The 18,648-nt window shown below is 46.0% G+C and overlaps 3 protein-coding genes across 3 annotated transcripts; 2 read left to right on the forward strand and 1 right to left on the reverse strand.

Moving 5' to 3' along the window:
* Nucleotides 1-2,994: 2,994 nt before the first annotated feature.
* LAJ45_03154 (uncharacterized protein) lies at nucleotides 2,995-6,752 on the reverse strand (the record flags this gene model as incomplete). The annotated part of the gene is made up of 4 exons (XM_046112743.1): nucleotides 2,995-4,788; nucleotides 4,860-5,051; nucleotides 5,120-6,202; nucleotides 6,261-6,752. 4 exons carry the CDS (start codon nucleotides 6,750-6,752, stop codon nucleotides 2,995-2,997), a joined length of 3,561 nt encoding a protein of 1,186 aa, XP_045974232.1.
* A 3,092-nt stretch (nucleotides 6,753-9,844) lies between these two features.
* Nucleotides 9,845-12,162, forward strand: LAJ45_03155 (uncharacterized protein; the record flags this gene model as incomplete). Its single annotated transcript, XM_046112744.1, has 6 exons — nucleotides 9,845-9,887; nucleotides 9,985-10,239; nucleotides 10,309-10,962; nucleotides 11,113-11,523; nucleotides 11,578-11,738; nucleotides 11,821-12,162. The coding sequence occupies 6 exons, from the start codon at nucleotides 9,845-9,847 to the stop codon at nucleotides 12,160-12,162; spliced, it is 1,866 nt and encodes a 621-aa protein (XP_045974233.1).
* A 4,011-nt stretch (nucleotides 12,163-16,173) lies between these two features.
* On the forward strand, nucleotides 16,174-18,558 carry LAJ45_03157 (uncharacterized protein; the record flags this gene model as incomplete). Its single annotated transcript, XM_046112745.1, has 7 exons — nucleotides 16,174-16,363; nucleotides 16,545-16,697; nucleotides 16,770-17,121; nucleotides 17,179-17,536; nucleotides 17,598-17,858; nucleotides 17,918-18,453; nucleotides 18,522-18,558. 7 exons carry the CDS (start codon nucleotides 16,174-16,176, stop codon nucleotides 18,556-18,558), a joined length of 1,887 nt encoding a protein of 628 aa, XP_045974234.1.
* Between the last annotated feature and the right edge of the window lie 90 nt (nucleotides 18,559-18,648).

An 18,648-nucleotide genomic window follows, 5' to 3' on the forward strand; every position in this document is an offset into this window, starting at 1 on the left:
GCCACATGGTTGCATGGCACCCAATCACAAGCGACTCATGAAACATTAAAGATCTGTAATCCATGTCGCAGATCGTTGCTCCGAGCCCTTCGTATGGCTGGCTGCGTGGGTTGGGTTACAATTACGCGTGGCTTGCAGAAAGGGACCGTTTCGAAAAAAAAAGTCCACCTGTGCTCTAGAGTAAGCACATATCCATCCGTACCGTACGTTTGCATCATGCAGGGCAGATAAAATTTCAACGACTTCTGTCCCCGCCCAAAAAGGCATACTTTAGATATATATCTTGCCATCGATATCCTCCACCCCGGGCCCAAAAGCATTGAGTCTTCCAGAAGGGTATAGTATGTAGTCTTATAAACCGGGATCACTTCACTGCAGCATCAACTGCTGTTCAAAACCCTGTCTGTCTGCCTTCTGTCACTCCTGCATATACAGTAAAACCGGTACGTGTACATACATACTTGTACCTACACTCCACCCCCATAGGTATACCTACGGGCCATCTCGCAATCCCCCATTACACTGGTACCGGAATACGTTGCGTTTCACCAATGCATCTCAGCCAACTACAACGCCCACGTCCTCTCTGTATGGGGTGAGGAGCTATGGGAAGAGTGATAGAGTCGGCATTGATGTTTCGCATCTCTCACATTTTGTTCTGTTCCTGCGTACCCCAAAACTCCGACTCATTGTACCTATGATGTGGACATCTTAAGTTTTCCCCGCTGTGACAACACCCCCACCCACCACTGGAAAGTTCCGAGTCGAGTGATAATTGGTGACCATGAAACCTAACCCGCAGAAACAGAAACAGAAAGCATTGTGATTGAAACATGACGGGTGTCGGTTTATTTCGATACTTTTATGTTTATCCTTGCGGTCTTGCCGGTTTACCGGCGATGCTCATCGAGGGTTTGCATATAGGGTTAGCTTACTGGTTCTGGTTCTGTACTTTCAGTTTTTTTGTGGAATGTGATTTCTACTGGCCCGATATATCATTGGCAAATCCACATCTAATAGCGTGTGGATCGACTGCCCCGTGGGGCATGCTGTTCAGAGAAAAGAGGAAGACGAACAATCATTTACCTATAGTATAACTTAGTACCTAGTATCAGCTCAAATATTGTGCTCCTATTTGTCATTCCCAGAGTCCGGAGGGCATCTCCTGTCAATCCAGATGCTCAGACCCACACTCTTAGTGGCCACTGGTGCTGCAAGGCTTCAAAACAGGATACCAATGGTACTATAGGCTGGGCTGTCACTGGTGGATCGCGCGGGTCAGTGTTTACTATCGGTGGTTGATGATATCTATGGTCCCTAGATGGGGATGGAAATGTTGGAGTAGGGCTAGATGTATTGGGCCGGCTAAGGAGTGGAGTAAACCGATGCACCCGGAGACCATATGCATAAAAAAACCCATATTACACAATCATTCATCCTCGTACCCTTACCCCGATATACATATTTTGACTCCTCGAATCATTATAGACTCTGTCCTGCAAAGTCGCTCTTTCGGTTATCAAATATATGCAGAGTGGTAGGCAGCTGGTTTATTAATATTCCCGTATTCAGACCAATTTAAGCAATTTGCGATATTTACCACACATCCATGTAATGAGTTTACTGTAGAACTGATATGTGCCGATATTCCGACTCCAGGTCCCCGAAATCCCATTGATCCAAGTACCTACTTGACTACCTCCTAATATATATATATCCCAGCTCCATTTGAAAGACAACAACCAACTCCAAATCTCTCCTATTGTTCTATCAAACAGCTCCCACCCACTTAATCCTACTAATATTCCGTCTTCTCCCCCCAATCTCATCCCAACCTTTGATTCATGAATAATCACTCGCTCAACCCCTTCCTCCACATCTGCGCATATGAATCCAGCAAAAGAGACCTCCCTTCCCCACCAAGCGCCATGCACCAGGTTAGGTACTAAGTAATGAGTTAGGCTTTATATACCCCTCATAATCCTTGACATAGTTAATTAAAATAGAACCTTCCATCCCTACCATGACCGCATAGTGATATATACCAACCACGTCAACATCATAGATCCCATACCTCTTATAGAAGGGGCTAAAGAGTCAACTCAAAGTCACCGCTACAACCAGCAACTAGATACAAAACCTCCCCGCGCGTTGGGCCCATGTGTGTGCGCGTGCACTTGCATGCAATTAATGAATTAAACAAAAAAAAAAAAGTGTGCGTGTGCGCTGCTAGCACATGAGTCGAGTGATGGCTCATGAAGCTACAAAGTGTTGGCTAGGTGATGAAACGATCTCTTCTCCATCCCTTGGGCATCTGTTGCGGTATTTGGTATATCATTTCTTGGGCAGGTATACCTAGAAGGTGGTTGGTCTGATAGTTATTGCCTCTATGTCTAGTGGCTTTAAGTTGGTTAAATATTGAACGTTACAAATGTCACGGAGGGATATAATAACAAGGGACTTGAATATGACGTATTGGTATTTTGTGTAAGTACATTTAATGGACCTAGGTGTTGAGCTAGAAGCTATACATTAATTATCGTACATAATGTATTGAAAATTCCATAAGCAATGCCGCCAACTACCATAGTACTGTACTCATACGTACGAATCAATAAGTTAGTCAATAAACTTCGCTTCCCATTCTACTGCATAACCTACCAAGTTTATATGGCCTAAACGTAATGTAGTTTTGGATACACCAAGAGATCAGCGCATGCAGCAAACGTAAATGATGTTAACAGTTTATTCTATGCTTGGTTGTGAGACTTGTAACTATACCCTGGTGAGGTTGCTACAGATATATACGTGTAGTAGTAACTCGTACAGTACATGTATAACAGAAGGGTTCAAAAGAGACCACACAAAATTAGATAACAAGTTATGTGAGATGGGGATAAAGGGCAGTTTAATGAGATCTATTGCTTCGGTTCAAGATCCCCGTTTGCACCGTTACCGCCCGTATTCCTCGCCCAAAAAGCCTAAACAGAGTCCCTACTTGGATTGTTGATTGCTGCGTTCCCCGAAATTTGGCGACGTCCGACCAAAAAGAGTGCGCATCCCATCCTCTAAGTTAACATCCTCTGGAATCCCATTGGTGAAGTCAAACACATTCATGATGGCCACCCTCTTCCCCTTCCCCTTTCCTCTGCCTCCTCCTCTGCCTCCTCCACCACCACCACGCTTGGCCTTTGTAGTATGAGCCTGGCCTTTGAAATCGCTGTCCTTTGTAGTGTCGGTGCTAACAACGGCGGTATGGTTGCTGATCGTTTTATAGGCGGTACGAATCGATTTTACCGGACCGGCTTTGGCTAGAACGGCAGTTTTTGTTTCTAACTCCTTGCATTTGGCCCTCCATAAGACGAGATCCTGTGCCATCTTGTCGGTGTCCATTTTCAGAATGGTTGAATCAATTGCATCGGACTTTTCTTTTCTTGCCAATGCCTGCTCATATTCGATACTTTCGTTTGTTTGCATAAGTTTTTTGAGTTGCTTGATATTGGAGTTTACCATGATGACTATGGATACGGGCATCTTCACAATCGCTGCATTTGAGTCGGGCCTAGGGAGAAATGATTTGAATCGATCTTTGAGATTGCGGACGATCTTGTAGCTGTTTTTCAGAAGCTCGTTATCAGCTTCTTCTTTTGCTTTCAGAAAAGAATTCTGCTGAGCAAGTTCGTTGAGAATCCTTTGCATCTGAATCTTTTCGCTACCTAAGGCCGCAATCCTGGAGACATGCTCTTGTAGGGATTTCCCCATGACTTCGATTTGCTTAGAAGTATCGACCTCCCTTTGGGCGGCCTTGTCTGTCTTCTTTTCTTCTTCGTCAATAAATGTTTGCATCTCTTTGAGTGATTCCATTAAGGCTTCGAGTTCTTTAGTGATTTTTGATTCTTTCTCAGCAGCCGCTTTTTCCAAAGCCTTGTTCATCTTCTTGACCCTGGTGATCTCGGATTTGGCTTTCTTTTTCTCTTCCTCTGCACTTGCACGAACTTCTTTGAGAGACTCCGCCATGGCTTCAAGTTGTTTTGCTGTATCAGCCTCTTTCTCGGCCGCATTTTTAGCCTTAATTCTCTCCTTCTCCATGTTTACTCGCATTTCCTTCAAAGTCTCCATATTAGCCTCGAGCTTCTTGGCCGCGTCTGATTCTTTCTTGACCGCCTTTTCTATCTTCTTCTTATCCTTATCAGAATTCGCGCGCATTTCCTTGAGAGACTCTGTCATAATTGTGAGTTGTTTGGCGGTATCAGATTCCTTCTTAATCGCCTGTTCGGCCCTCTTTTTATCCTCGCTGGCCTGTGCTTGCATAGTCTTAAATGATTCCGTCATGAGTTTAAGTTGTTTGGCTGTTTCAGATTCCTTTTTAGCGATTCTCTTGGCTTTAGTCTCCTCCTTTTCCAGATGCGCTTTGGTGGTCTTGAAGGATTCTATCATGGTTTTAAGCTGTCTGGCAGTTTCCTGTTCTTTTCTTATTGCGGCCTTCGTGTTTGCCTCCTCCAGGTCCGCCCGGGCTTGCAAGCTATCGAAGGTATACGTAAACATATGCAACTCGCTGGTAGCAGTACGTTCCTTCTTGGCCGAATCCTGGGCCTTTCTCCTTTCTATATCCGCAAGTGTTTGCATATCATGAAGGGCTTCTTGTGTGATTGTGAGTGCTTTAGTAATTTCAAACTCCTTCTCAATCGCCTGCTCGGCTTTCTTCGTCTCTAGACCCAGGCTTTTGTTCAATTCTGACACTTTAGTGGTAAGCCCCTCAGTAATACTCATGTAATTCTCGAGACAATCCTAGTTAGAAAAAGTTAGAGACATTACTTTTGTAATTCCTATAATTCTTCTGAGTGATGAATAAGACCTACTTGTTTTTTCTGAGAAATAAGCTTTTGATCTCGGAGTGCAGACTCCTTATCCTTGAGCTCAGCTTCGCAATCCTTGATCCTCTCTTTATATTCCTGAATTATTTGAGCTCTTAGCTTTTCTAACATTTTCTCGGATGCAAAAATTGTAGTTTCTTCATTTCCCGGAGTATCATGTTCTGTTTCGGATTCGATCTAGATGAAAATTAGAAAACTGCAATTCTATTGAGAAAATAATAAATCAGGGATATCAAAAGACAAACTTTTTGATTCAATTCTTGGAAGGTCTCTTCTATAGGTCCAATCGGATCAGATTGCACTAGCCTGATGAGTTCAATATTTTCGTTTTGAGCTTGATCGATGGTTTCAATCCCGGCTTCGCACTCAGTCGATTTAATTTCAGGAGCATTATACTCATCTGGCTTGCTCAGTTCCTCTGCAGTTTGACATTCGGTAGGCTCCGTAACTTCAAGGGGGCTGCTCCCAACTGGCGTAATAATGTCTTCTTCTACTTTGTGCCCGACTGACTCATTGGCTTCAGGCAAAACACAGTCGTCTGGCCGGATAACTCCTTCTACGTCCTTGCAGTCACCTGATTTGATGGACTCAAGCGAGCCTCCTTCACTTGGCTCGACGATCCCAATCAAAATCCAGCCAACTGAATCAGTCGCTTTGTCTACTACAGGCTCGATTGGCTCTGTGGCTTTCTCTTTAGTATGGCATTGGTTCAGCTTGTTGGCTTCAGGAGAGTCGTTTTGGATGATCTCGGTAATTCTGAGCATATTATTCTCAACTGGCTCGAAAACCTCTTCAGTTTTGCGTTCGACGAGCTCAACACCTCCATCTATTGCTTTTGCACACTCGTCATTAGTGCCATTTTCAACTGGTTTAGTAACTTGCTCCTGGTTATCATCGTCTATCCGGATGTTAGACAGAAGGTGTTGGATTTTGGAAAGCTCTGTTGAGGTCGCAATCCCGCGGTCGACTGGGTTAAGAACTTTGGCCAAATCAGGATCAACCTCGGAATCAGTATTATGGCAAGGTGTAGTGTCAGAGACGGGGGACGTCAGTTCCTGCGGCCTGGAGAAATATGTTTGCGTAAATCTGGTAGGATTATAGAGACTTTCATCATGGTAATCGTCATAACCGCTCCCATTGTTGTGTCCATCACTGGTAGTGTTTCCCATAATTGTATCTTCAAAGCTAGAGTTTCCAGGCCCAACGGCTTCAGAAAAAGCTCTGTTTCCTGGCTCATTCTGTTGCGTAGTATAATATCCTTGCTGTGATAGATTCCAATGGTCACCAGCTGGTGCTCTTCGTACAGACATGTTGTTATGGTAATTGATCTAGAAGTTTACGGTTAGAGGGTGTTATACAAGAATGAAAAGGAAACAATAAACTAACCTGGTGCTGATTACCCCACGAAGGGACAGCAGTATTCAAATCAAAAGACTTGTTAGGCTTAGGTAGCCCGTAAACAGAGAAGAGATCTTGAACGATTTGCCTCCCAGTGGCTGAGTAGGAACCAGTGCCAGATATAATAGGGGTAACATTGCGAGAGGAAGTCAAGCTTTGAGAAGAGTAGCCTCCATTGAAACTTCTTCTTTCTTTTTTACGTGCTTCATGGTTCGCTCTGGCTTGGGCACCTCTCTTTTTCTTTTTGTGTTTGGACTTTTTTGTGTTTTCCTCTCCTACTTCGATGCCCTCCTCACCTCCTTCGATATTTTCCTCACCTCCTCCAACAGTCTTTTCGGTGGCAGGTGAAGGAGGGGGAGAAGGGGAGGGGGAAGAGGTGGTAGTGAAAGAGGACGATGAAGAAAATGAAGAAGAGGATTTTACTGATCCCATCGAAACAGGTTGCTTGCCAGGATCAAAACTAGCACTAAAGCCAGACATTTGGAAGTATGATAATTCGAGGATGGTAGAAGGCGAAGTGACAAGAATTGTCAAGATGGTGATAATGAACACAAAGATGGATGGAATAACTGATGGTATTATTATATCCAAGAGCTCAATGAGAGAGCTTGAGATAGAGGAGGAAATTTTGAAGAGTGGAATCGTGATAGCAAAGTGTGTTTTCTGATGTTGGGGAAGAGGATGATGGAATGGTTGGTGGAGGTTTGATGAAGAGTAAACTTTGAGAGAGTGCTTGGAATGGGAAGAAGATGGGAAGAAGATGTAGTTCTGAGGGATGTTGGTGGGTAGGTGTAGGTAGTGGGGGAAGTGTAGGTAGAGGATGTTATGTAGATACGGTGTAGGTACCGGGGAAAGGACACAGCGGGAGCAAGATACATGCAATAACGTCACTCAGGGCAGCAAGCCTACCTGCGCAACTGCACTTCGCCCAATCCCATCACATTGTCTACTTCAACGACGTTAAGACTGACACCTTTGTTTTAAAGGCTTGGAATACGGCAAAAATTGCATTATAATTACGTAAATAATAATTAGAGGTACATACATGTAGTTCCATAGCCATATAAGCACATATACGAACTGACTTTAACAAATTTCTCTGGGACCAACGACAAGATAAATTAAACGACGAAAGACAGCTCTAGGGCAATCAAGATATCTTTATTAGAAAATCTACCACTATCTTGGGCTATCAAAAAAAATTTAAAACCCTTTTATTACGCCCGTTTCTTCGACGACGTTAATGGCCCCAAATTCACAGCATAAGAGCACTCTATTATGGAGGACCTAATTTGACGACTAGCTTCGAGCAAACTATAAAGCTAATACGCAGGGCTAAAAATCTATGTGCATATTCGAAGCTACAGAAGCTCTAAACTACATGTGTTACGCAGTTCTATGTAGTAGACCATCGATAGGTGAGGTGGATACATGTACACCCGCAGGAAAAAGGTGAGGAAACAGCGAGTAGCGTGACAACGGGTGCCTCCAACTTGACATCCCCACACCCGCAATACAACCCCACGAGTATTCCGTGGCCATGCATTTTCACAAGTCTGGAAAGTGGATAGAGGCTACTCTGAATGAAAACATAAAAGTTATTGAAGCCCAAGCTAGGGAAGAGTAGGAAAGGCCGGATTGGGGGAAATGTATATAAAAATCATTGACAGCATGCCAAAGAGAATTGCAGCAGTAGTAAAGGACTAGGGAGATCATAGGGGGTGGTGAATATAGTTTAGAGGCCATAGTATCTATTCTGTATTTTATTGTTTAGTTATATTACTTCTTTTCATTTTTATCCCCAATTTTGCATTGGGGCCCGGACGGGTAGCACCCGCTGTTTCCTCACTTTTTTCCTGCGGGCGTACATTCACTTCTGGGAATGTACATGTATCTGTGCTGTTCTGGGCACCTCTGTTACATATTGATCGCCCAAAAGAACCGTGTACTTTAAATCTACTCTAATATAGCGAAAGCTTGCTATAAGGGTACCTTCTATAAGGGTAATCTCTCTATAAGGGTAGCACTTCTCGGTCCTTTTTGCCCGGCTTTCAGCACTAGCACCATTTATATAAGAGTAATCTCTCTATAACGGTACCAAAATTCCGGTCCCGAGCGTACTCTTATAGAAAGCTTTCGCTGTATAGGCATTTCTTAAATCTTTTTGGAATGGATTCTATATCAAGAGATATCAGAGCTAGGTACATACATGTATATTTACTTCTAGGAATACGTATTCTTATAGCCACCTCCATATATTGACCATCTCCAATAATTGGTAATTGTGTATTCTGAAACGCGGGCGGTCATGATCATGAGGGGAAATGCGTATCCCTAATTAACATATCTTATTGTCCAAAACATAAACCGTATATGTGTGCCACATAGATGCCATCGACTATAAGTAAGCCAAATAGAAACCTTAAATTAATATGGTAATAGATTTTTCTCGGCCCCATAATATGGCATGTGTGACCAGGGGGTGTTCAGCTTCTTGTGAAATCCCGTGCATGGTATAAGCCTAAGCGCTATTGTATATTCTATGTCATAAAGACACACATTTTCAGCATTGAATACCCTTATCATTTTCTGAAAAATACGGCACTATATACAAATCTTATATAAATGCCATATATATTGTCTAGGGCTTTGTTCCGAGCTAGCAGTGGATCCCGTTAGTGGTGCACTTATCTAAAACATGCAACCATTATCATTTCTCACATTATAGAACCGAACCGGGATTTGACTTCAAAATTACAGCTGGCCTCGATTAGGAGGTAATAGTTCCAACCACCGAAGCAGAAATTCGGTTCCCAGCGCTATCGCACTCAATTAATGTCTCTGGCCATGGCCATGGTATAAGTAGAAGTACATGTAGGTACATTACTTCGATCCATGTGGCGTGGCACAATGCACAGCCAAGATTGTGGCTAATAGATATCACGTAATTACAATATGAAGAACATCGGCAATCTCCTTTGGCGCTCAATTTGATGACTGCTGGCTGACATCAAATCAAGTCTGGCTGACTGGCTGCTGGAAATCTACATATGTATCCTTAATTCCAATTTCTGCCTACATATGCATTTGTATATATCTATTCATCTCTTTCTCACTAGAGTCTTGACAAATTGACGTGACACTTTTGTGGTTGTTTCTGCGGGTCTATTCCTTTTCTTCCTATTTTGTTGCTAGCCTGCGCGAGTGAAGGAAGGACAGACAGAGACTTCCCTGTCCGGCTCGCTCACTCGCTCACCTCTTGATCTCACTCACTCTTCTCCTCCCGCTGACTGGCCTTTGAACCTCTGACCTCACTTCTCTCACCCCCCCTCAGAATAAGGGCAGCGCAACACCAAGGAACGTCACATCATATCATACAGAGAGGTTTGGAGAACTTGTCCATCCCCCCACACACACCATTTCGGCCTTCCCACTTAATACGTTCGTCCGGCGCTTCCTTTTTTTGTTCAACCTCTGTTCCCAACCATCACAACCTCTATCTCGCGTCTGTTACTACAATACCTCAAGAAGGGCAATATCATAATCTATCGCGCTTAATTCAGCCTCCTAATATGGCTGCCGATCAAAATGTCGCTGCATTACTCGCAGCTCTAAGTAAATTCACTCTATTCCTATACCCGTCTTCTCTACTCTTCGTTCCCTTGTTCAACTTCCGAGTTTGTCGCTAACTGAAATTTCTTCCTCTCCAAAGCTGCGCGACCGCCTGGAAGCCAAGGTCCTGTACAAGGTTATAATGGCATGCCCCAAGGACTTGGGCAGCCAGGTCAAAACATCACTTCTCCTCCTCAGGGTTACAACTTGCCGCAGCCTTCTGCATCAGGTTCCCTTGATCTTTCAAACATAAAGCCTACCACCTCAGGGAAAGTTTCCCTTGATGATGCTGTCGCGCGAGCGAAAGCTCGTGCTGCAGAGATGGGAATTCAACAGGGCTATAGAGAACAAGCACGTGAGTCAATTCCAACCTTTTGATATAAAGTTATCTAATCTAATATTGCGGTATCTTTCCTCTATCTAGCCACTCGCTACGAAGATCCTCGATCCCGCTATGGCGCTCCTCCTCGTCGCTCACGCTCACGCTCGCGATCTCCCCCTGCTCGCCGTGGACCTGAATTTAGAGACGCATATAACCCTTTCCGCGACGAGCGCCGTGGTCGCGCTACAAACGACTATAGCACTCGTGATAGAGAGCGCTCATACAGCCCGCCCGCGCAACGCCGCGGTGGACCTCCCGGAGGAGGTGGTGGTGGATATCAAAACTCGCCTCCTCCCGCGCGCGCTGAAGGGACTAGATTTGGTGGGCATAGAACTCGTTCTCCACCGCCGGATGCGGAACAAATGAACATTGAATCTACACTCGTAGGGCTTATTATCGGTCGCGGTGGTGAGACTTTACGGCGCGTAGAACAAGAAACTGGCGCAAGGGTGCAGTTCTTGACTAATGGTCAAGACCGAGACAGCGGCGGCGAAAGAATATGTAATATTCAAGGAAGCCGCCCTCAGATCGCTGCTGCCAGAAGAGCCATTGAAGCTATTATTGCCGAGAATGGTCCTTCTGGTGGAGGTGGTATGGGCGGTGGGCCCGCAGGTGGTGGTAGAGGCAAGTTTGGCGGCGGTGGGGGCGCCGGCAGTGGTGGTGGGGGCGCCGGCCAGCCCAACCTAAGAGACGGAGGTTGGTCCAATTTCCATGGCAGCATAAGTAACAGCAGTGGTGAATTGGCGCGATTCTTTCCTTTTCCGTTCTTCAATATCCTTTCTTCATCCCCATTAACTTTGATGGAAATCCGCGGAACGTAATTCTGACTTGATACGTACCGTGCAGAGGACTCAATACAGATACTTGTCCCAGATCGTACAGTCGGTTTGATTATTGGTCGTGGCGGTGAAACTATTAGGGATATCCAAGACAAGTCCGGATGTCATGTCAACATTGTCGGCGAAGCTAAATCGCAGAATGGCCAGAGGCCTGTAAATCTCATTGGTTCGGTAGCTGCTGCGGAACACGCCAAACGATTGATCATGGAAATTGTCGAGAGCGATAATGCTGGTACTGGACCACCACCTAGTATCGGAGGCGGCCGCCCCGAGCGAGGCCCCCCAGCAGGCAGCAGTGGTGGATACTACGGCGGTCATGGTGACGGTGGACGCGGTGGGGGCAGTGGTGGGGCGGATGGAAGGATAACAGAGACCATTAAAGTCCCTATTGACGCGGTGGGAATGATCATTGGAAAAGGTAATCCTGGTTTTTCAAAAATTTAGTTCTATGCCATACTAATTGTCTAAACAGGCGGAGAAACAATCAAAGAAATGCAATCCTCAACCGGATGCAGAATTAATGTCTCCTCCCAATGCAACCCCAACGACCCCGAGCGAGAAATCGCCCTCGCTGGAACCCGCGACGCAATCAACCGCGCCCGCCAAGCTATCGAAGAAAAAGTGGAAGCCTCTGTACATAGTTCCCTTCTCTTTTCTATTCCTTTTTCCCTCCATAGCAAACTATATACTAACCTCGCTCACCCAGTACTCAAAGTCACGTAATGGGCCACCAAACCGCCCACAGCCTTCTCACGCAGCAGGAGGGGGGGGACATTCACACCATAGCAGTGGAAGTGGGCACCACAATGATTCCTATAACCAATCTTCACAGACACAGCACCAGCAACCGTCATGGGCAGCTTATTCGCAGCCCCAGCAACAGCAGCCTGCAGCTGGCGCGCCACCTGGTGTTGCTGGTGTGACTCCAGGTGTACCTGCCGACCCTAGTGACCCATATGCGCCATATGGAGGATACCAAGCCTATTGCGCAATGTATTACGCTGCCATGATGCAACAGCAAGCAGGAAATACGGGCAGTGCCGCACCGGGGACCTAATATATTGGAATCTTCCTGTCGTCACCATCCTCTTCTTTGATTACATCCGGGGAGCTATTGGGCTGCAGCTTATTCTCTCTGGAATAATTTTGTGGTTTGCATTTTGTTGTTCTGTTTTTTTCTCGGTTTCTTTTCGATGTTATCTCTTTTGTCATTAATCGTTCCTCGTCTCTTATCATGTCGTAGGTGGTTTGGTGGGTGCAGATATGGGAAGTCAGGGAATCAGGGGCGGGAGCGCACACATATCGGCGGAAATCCGGGATGGAGAGAGGACGGGAGAACACACGGCCATGGGAGTGGACAAAGGTTCCCCTCTTCCCTTCCTCTCTCTCGTTCCGGAGACGTAAGATTACGTGAGTCGTGACACCGTGATTTTCGCTTCTGCCGGTGAAATCTCGTAGTGTGAGATGTGTGCGTGTGGTGATTGATGATGTGATTGGTTTTTGATTGATTGATTTGATGTCTGCGAAAGAGAGAAGATTATGTGAAAGAAACAAAACCAAAAACGTACTGAGAAAAAGCTGCATGACATGATATGATAATTAAAAAAGGCGCGCCGCCGGAGAGGGAAAAGATAAGGTAGGTTCGTACTGTAAATATCTGTGACTTTCCTTCTGTAAGCACTAGGGTTATGTGGATGGTTGTACTGAGTTTCCTCTCTCACTTTTCGTTTCTCGTTTATTTTCTTTGATCTTGTAAGTTCGTTATGACTACGTCGAGTGAGATCTTATGAAGACCGCTTCTGAAAAGCTTGGCCACCACTAGGTAACATTGAACAGCATATAGCACATGCATCTTTCCGCTCTAATATGGGCAACTGATGATTTCTCTTACGTGCTTGTACTAACCCACAGCTCTCTAAACAGAAACCGTGCAAGTCGGGATTAGAGTACTAGAAGCTAACAACAGCGATTTATGGTTTATGCTAACCCACGAATAACAGTATCATGCAGCATCAAAACACAGGAGACGAAACAACTTTGGAATGGAGGAAACTTGATACACTGACTACATGGTCTTCAGCAGCCTTGGGTTATGATGTCTTTATTTTCCGTCTACAGAGCAAAGTTGCATGAACTAGTATTATCTAATATTCTGTACATAGGAATTATATGTAATTTGAATACTCATACGCCGATATTGGGATCATGCAACTTAGCTACTGCTTCAGGTAATAGTCTCTGGATTTCCATGGGCCTATAGAAGCACAATCTGATCCTTTACGTAGAGGTACATGTATCATCCCCTGATAGATACATGTCATCAACCCATGGCGTCGAGTGAAGAGCGGGTGACCTAAAATGATCTGCCAAATACCCGGTCCGAGCATCACCTATTCCCTCCCTTCAAGGTACCAAAGTTGACCGCTGTTAGAGTAAGATCTCATGCAAGGAACAGGATAAAAAAATGTGTTCCCCGCAATTTCTTTTGTGCCCATGACGAAATTCTACATACTCTAACAACGCACAACTGCAAATTGGCGAGGCTACATAGGTTCCACACGAAGTAAGCCAGTGCAGTTGGAAACGAGCCGAGACATGCAGTTTTTTGATGGAGAAGGGAGATGGATACATTTGATGGTAGGGGATCACAGGCAGGGACGGATACGATTAAGATGGAGTATCACAGAGAACATTTTCACGACAGATTTTACAAATTGCATTTTAAAGGCTATTAATCGATTTTTACTATTATTATTAGTATTAGCATTGTTATTATGTGTTACTATTAGTGGTGATAGTATTATTGACTTGATTGATTGCATGGACCGCAAATCGATAAAACCTGTAGTATAACCTTTAAGATATTAGTATGACTGATCATGGTTTGGGTATGATAGGCAATAAATTTTAATTGGGGGATATGAGCGTTCGAATCAGACCTCCAAGAAAGGTCTTGCAGCGGTCACTGGCAATACAAAATGGGTTCTTGCGTATGCTACCGAGGAAACTGCGAATGTAGGATATGCTTTCATCATCTGAACGCGGGGGAGGCGGGGAGGTGCAATTGAGCAGTGAGGGGGAAACTGTAGAAAAATTAGACTGACCTTTTGTGGTGAACCTGTTGACCGTACGGATTATTGATATTGATCGATGGAACCTGTCAAGTCTGCCACTAAGTTAGCAAATGGTCATAACAGTAATGACAAGTGGGGCAAGATGTAGTGAATTGACTTCTGAGTGGTCAGACAACAAAGTACTGGCAAGTAGACAGGTCAATCCAGCCCGAAGGCTGGATCGAGCCCGAACAGCACTGCGGCCTCAATCATGATCGAATAAGATTGGGAAAGAAGGTGTGCGTAGGTTTTCATCATTCAGAAGTTTGTGAACGGTAGGGAACGGAAAGATGGAGGAGAGGGTACATACCAGTAAGTTTTTGATGGAAGCACTGGCATCAGTACTTCCTTTTCGTGGTGTTCACGGTCGCGGGACATGGTGTTAATGATGTTGAGAGGCTCATCGGGTCATTTATAGGCACACGGGAAGGAAAAGAAAATTTTTTGACCGACGTAAGAGATCTTGGCAAAGCGGGTTAGGGTTGTCATGCAAGATTTTACTGACAAATCATCTCATTTTGGTAAGAAAAAAGACAGTTAATTATTAAATTAGTGTTAATGGAGGGAAAGAAAAAAGACCACCACTGTTGCCCCCCAGAGAGAGAGCGCGAACAGCGAGGGCTCTGCTCTTGCAACAAAAAAAAAAAAAAAGGTGCACACAATTCTTCTCCCCTCCTCTTTTGCTCGAGTTTGGTGTCATTCTGAGGATCCATTTTTTGGTTCTCTGATCTTATAAGTACTTGCTCCTTCCCACAGTACAGTGCACATTTTCTTGTTCTACCCCAGCAAAGTGCAGCCTCTCGAATTTTGATTATTGCCTGCTCCTCCCCCTGATACCGGCGGTATTCACTACTTTTTTTCCTGCATATTTAAATGATGCCCTGCTGAGAGACGAGGTAAATTCAGGAAAAGAAAGTACTTCTTAAAAAAAAAAAAAAGCGGGAGAAGGAGAATACCAGTCCACCTATCTATCTACGTCCTAGAAGTCATGAGATCTCATAAACGTCTATAATAATATCCTATTTGTAGCTGCTGTTCACGGTCGCAGCAGCTCTGTCCGTTTTGTCCAGTTCTACTGCAACTACTACTACTGCTGGCTGCAACTACATACATCATATTGTTATTACTGCTGCAGCTCCTTCTTTCTATCTCATACTGCTAGCCCTTTCTTACCTACCCACCACCCAATACTTCCGACGCTCTCCCGCGCCTCCTTCCTCCTTCCTCACCTCCCTTCACCTTTTTTCCTCATCCCAACCCTCTCTCACTCTCTTCTCGCACACACGCTCCCTTCTGATTCTCCGGAAGAGCCTTCCGTTACGTGTGGTCGTTCTCTCTCCCCGTTGTTGTTGTTGCCGCATTCAACCATTACTTCTGGCTGCTGCTGCCACTTCGCTGCTACTGCCGCCGCCGTCGTCGCCGTTCCACTCCTGACCTGTCCAGCGGGCCGGAAAAGCTTCTTGGACGTTACTCGGTGCATCTCACGCGAACCGATCCCTTTCGAGAAAGCAAGCAACCAGCCAACCCTTTCCCTTTCCATCCCGCGAGCCTCAAAATCAACCCTAAACCCCTCTTTCACATCGATCCTCACCCGCTATTGAGTCTACTTGCTTGACCTACCCACCCAACCCAGCCAGTCCACAACCCCCCAGATATCTCCCCCTCCCCAGGTATCCCTCCCCCCCAGTACGTTCGTCGCCCCCATCGACACGATTGTCTGAATAACTACTCGCTTCGCCCGTCCCTCGCCATCTGATTATTATTATTATACTCAGACCCTAATCCCATTATTACGCATCAACCTTCATAATACGTCCCACACTAGCCAGAGCCATATATACCCCTTGACTATATCACCACCATATATACGTAAAACCTACTCGGACATAAACACAACTAGACATCAGAAACCTCCCTTCCCCAACGGCCGCTGAGCCGTAAACAATCACGGAACCATGATGGCCACTTACCCTCAACACCAGAACCAGCTGCAACAGCACCCAGGTATGCAGCAGGGTCCTCAACAACATGTTCAAGGCCATCCAGGACAACCGGCGCCTCATGGGATGCAGCAATTACATCCTCAACAAGCCCAGGTATATGCTGCTCAGCAGGCTGCTGCTCAACAGCAACATCAGATGGCGCGTTAGTAGTCCCCAGCACCCTATTTCAGTTTAGGAGCTCGATCCTAGTTATCTCAATTGGCGCGCGAGAATCGCGCTAATTAAGCTCGCGACCTACCTCAAAGGTGGTTGAGGCTCAATTGAGGTGTCGTGGAGGAGTTCTCATTGTTAATGAATGAATGACACTAACATGGCGTCTCCAGTAGTAGCTGGGTTACATCCAGGACAAGCACAGATGGCCCAAATACAACAACAACAGCAGTTGCTAGTACAAGCACAGCAACGGCAGCGACAACAGCAGGCCCAACAACAGCATGCGATGATGAACGGAATGAATGTGGGTATGGGAAACCCGGGTATGATCTTTCATGGCCAGAACAACGGGTCTCCTCAAGTCCGCGGCGGTCTTCCTAACGGTTTATACACAGGCGGTCCGCCGGGAGGAGGTGTACCCGGTGCTAATATGGGGGGATATGGGGGTGGAAACCCTCAAATGAGAGGAAATGTGAGTCTACCACCACATATTCATCAACAATTGGCACAGGCGCAAGCAGCCCAGCAGCAGCAACAGCAGCAACAGCAGCAACAAATGGTTGCGCAACAGATAGCCATGAACCAAGCGAATGCTGCCGCTCATTCTCAGGCTTCCCCAATGAACATGGCCCCACAACCACAGATGAGCATGCAGGGAAATCTTGCACAGCAGCAACAGGTAGCACTGGCTGCCCAGGCTGCCCAAGCCCAAGCCCAGGCCCGAGCCCAACAGGCTCAGCAACAACCGTAAATCTCACTTGCTGGTTCTGTTATGTCTTGAGCAAATGCTGACTTTGCGGGTAGTCAATCTTTACGAGGTGCCTCTGTACTGAAACTACACCAATTCTGTAGTCACCTAGCTGCGTTTGAGACTCCTCGGCTTGCGAACGACATCAACTATTGGCGAACATTCGTTTCAAACTTCTACTCGCCTGGCGGTGTAATGCGACAGGCGCTCTGGAATAGCACAACGCGGGAAACAAAGCAATTCGAGATTACAACCCAGGTTCTAGCTCGCTACTACTACACATTATTCGAGAGCGGTGTAAGAAATGTACAGATCATGCTTGAAGGTACTCGGGAGACGCCGCTTCCAAACCAAGGGCACATTGTGGAATCCCCGAAAGCAAGTTTCGTGTATTGGTTCCAAAACGATTGTCACGTGAGTTAGTCCATATCCAACCCTCTTTGTTGCGCACTAACCATAGTTTCGATCTTTCCAGTTGATTGCCACTGGAGTGCTGAAGGCAACTTTCAACCTTCATTCCCAGATGGAGGCGTTGGATTTTCAGACAAACGAGCATATTGATTACGTGCCCCGGTCAGTCGTGAGTGCGCTGGTATCCGCCAACGAGGATGCCCAGATAAAGTCATCGCCTGGCAGCAAATCGTTAGGAAAGAGACCCTCGCAACGTCATGTGGATGTACCTGAAACTCTAGTGAACCCGTACGGGGTTCCTGACACTGTTTTTAGATGTTTGGAGGTACCGTCATTATTTGAAACTATGTTTATGTAGCTTGTACATTTAGCTTACGAGAGTAGATCGCAGAAACAATATCTCAAATGCGCGACCTCTTCAGCTTTTCACAAGCGAATGCGAATCTAACACCTAGCCAAGCTCTCCAAAGTATTGTGACTCAACAACAGCAACAGCAACAGCAGCATATAGCTCATCAGCACGCGATGCAGCAACAGGCAGCTATGCAGCAACAGCAGCAACAGCAGCAACAGCAACAGCAACAGCAACAGCAACAACAACAGCAACAACAACAGCAACAGCAACAGCAACAGCAGCAACAGCAGCAGCAGCAGCAGCAGCAGCAGCAGCAAGCAGCGCACGCTTCAGCTCTAGCTCAGGGGCTTCAGCCACAGCAGGGGCACCCCGGCGGACCTGGCGGCATCCCGCGTGGCCCTAACCAGCAGCAGCACCAAATGATGGGCGGACTCCCAATTGGTCTTACACGATCACCATCGGCGAATGAGATGCGGATGGGTGTACCGCCTTCACCGCATCTAAGTGTAGGAGGAGTGGGAGGAGGACCAGGCACAACTCCAAGTCCACATATTCAGGCCCCAGGGTTAGTAACCCAACATTCGCAGCAGGGTCATCCCACCAGCAATCCGAGCTCACAAACGAGCACGACAGTAGGAAGCGCGAACACATCTCCGAATCAAACGAATAAACGGCGGCGAGCAAGTACCACTAGCGAGGTGAAGCAAAACGAGGACGCAGGTGACAGCGGTGTCAATGGTACGGTCAACAATAAAGTTAA

Source organism: Morchella importuna, assembly GCF_003444635.1.
Source record: "Morchella importuna strain M04M26 chromosome Unknown Morimp01GS006, whole genome shotgun sequence".
In the NCBI taxonomy this organism is placed as follows: domain Eukaryota; kingdom Fungi; phylum Ascomycota; class Pezizomycetes; order Pezizales; family Morchellaceae; genus Morchella; species Morchella importuna.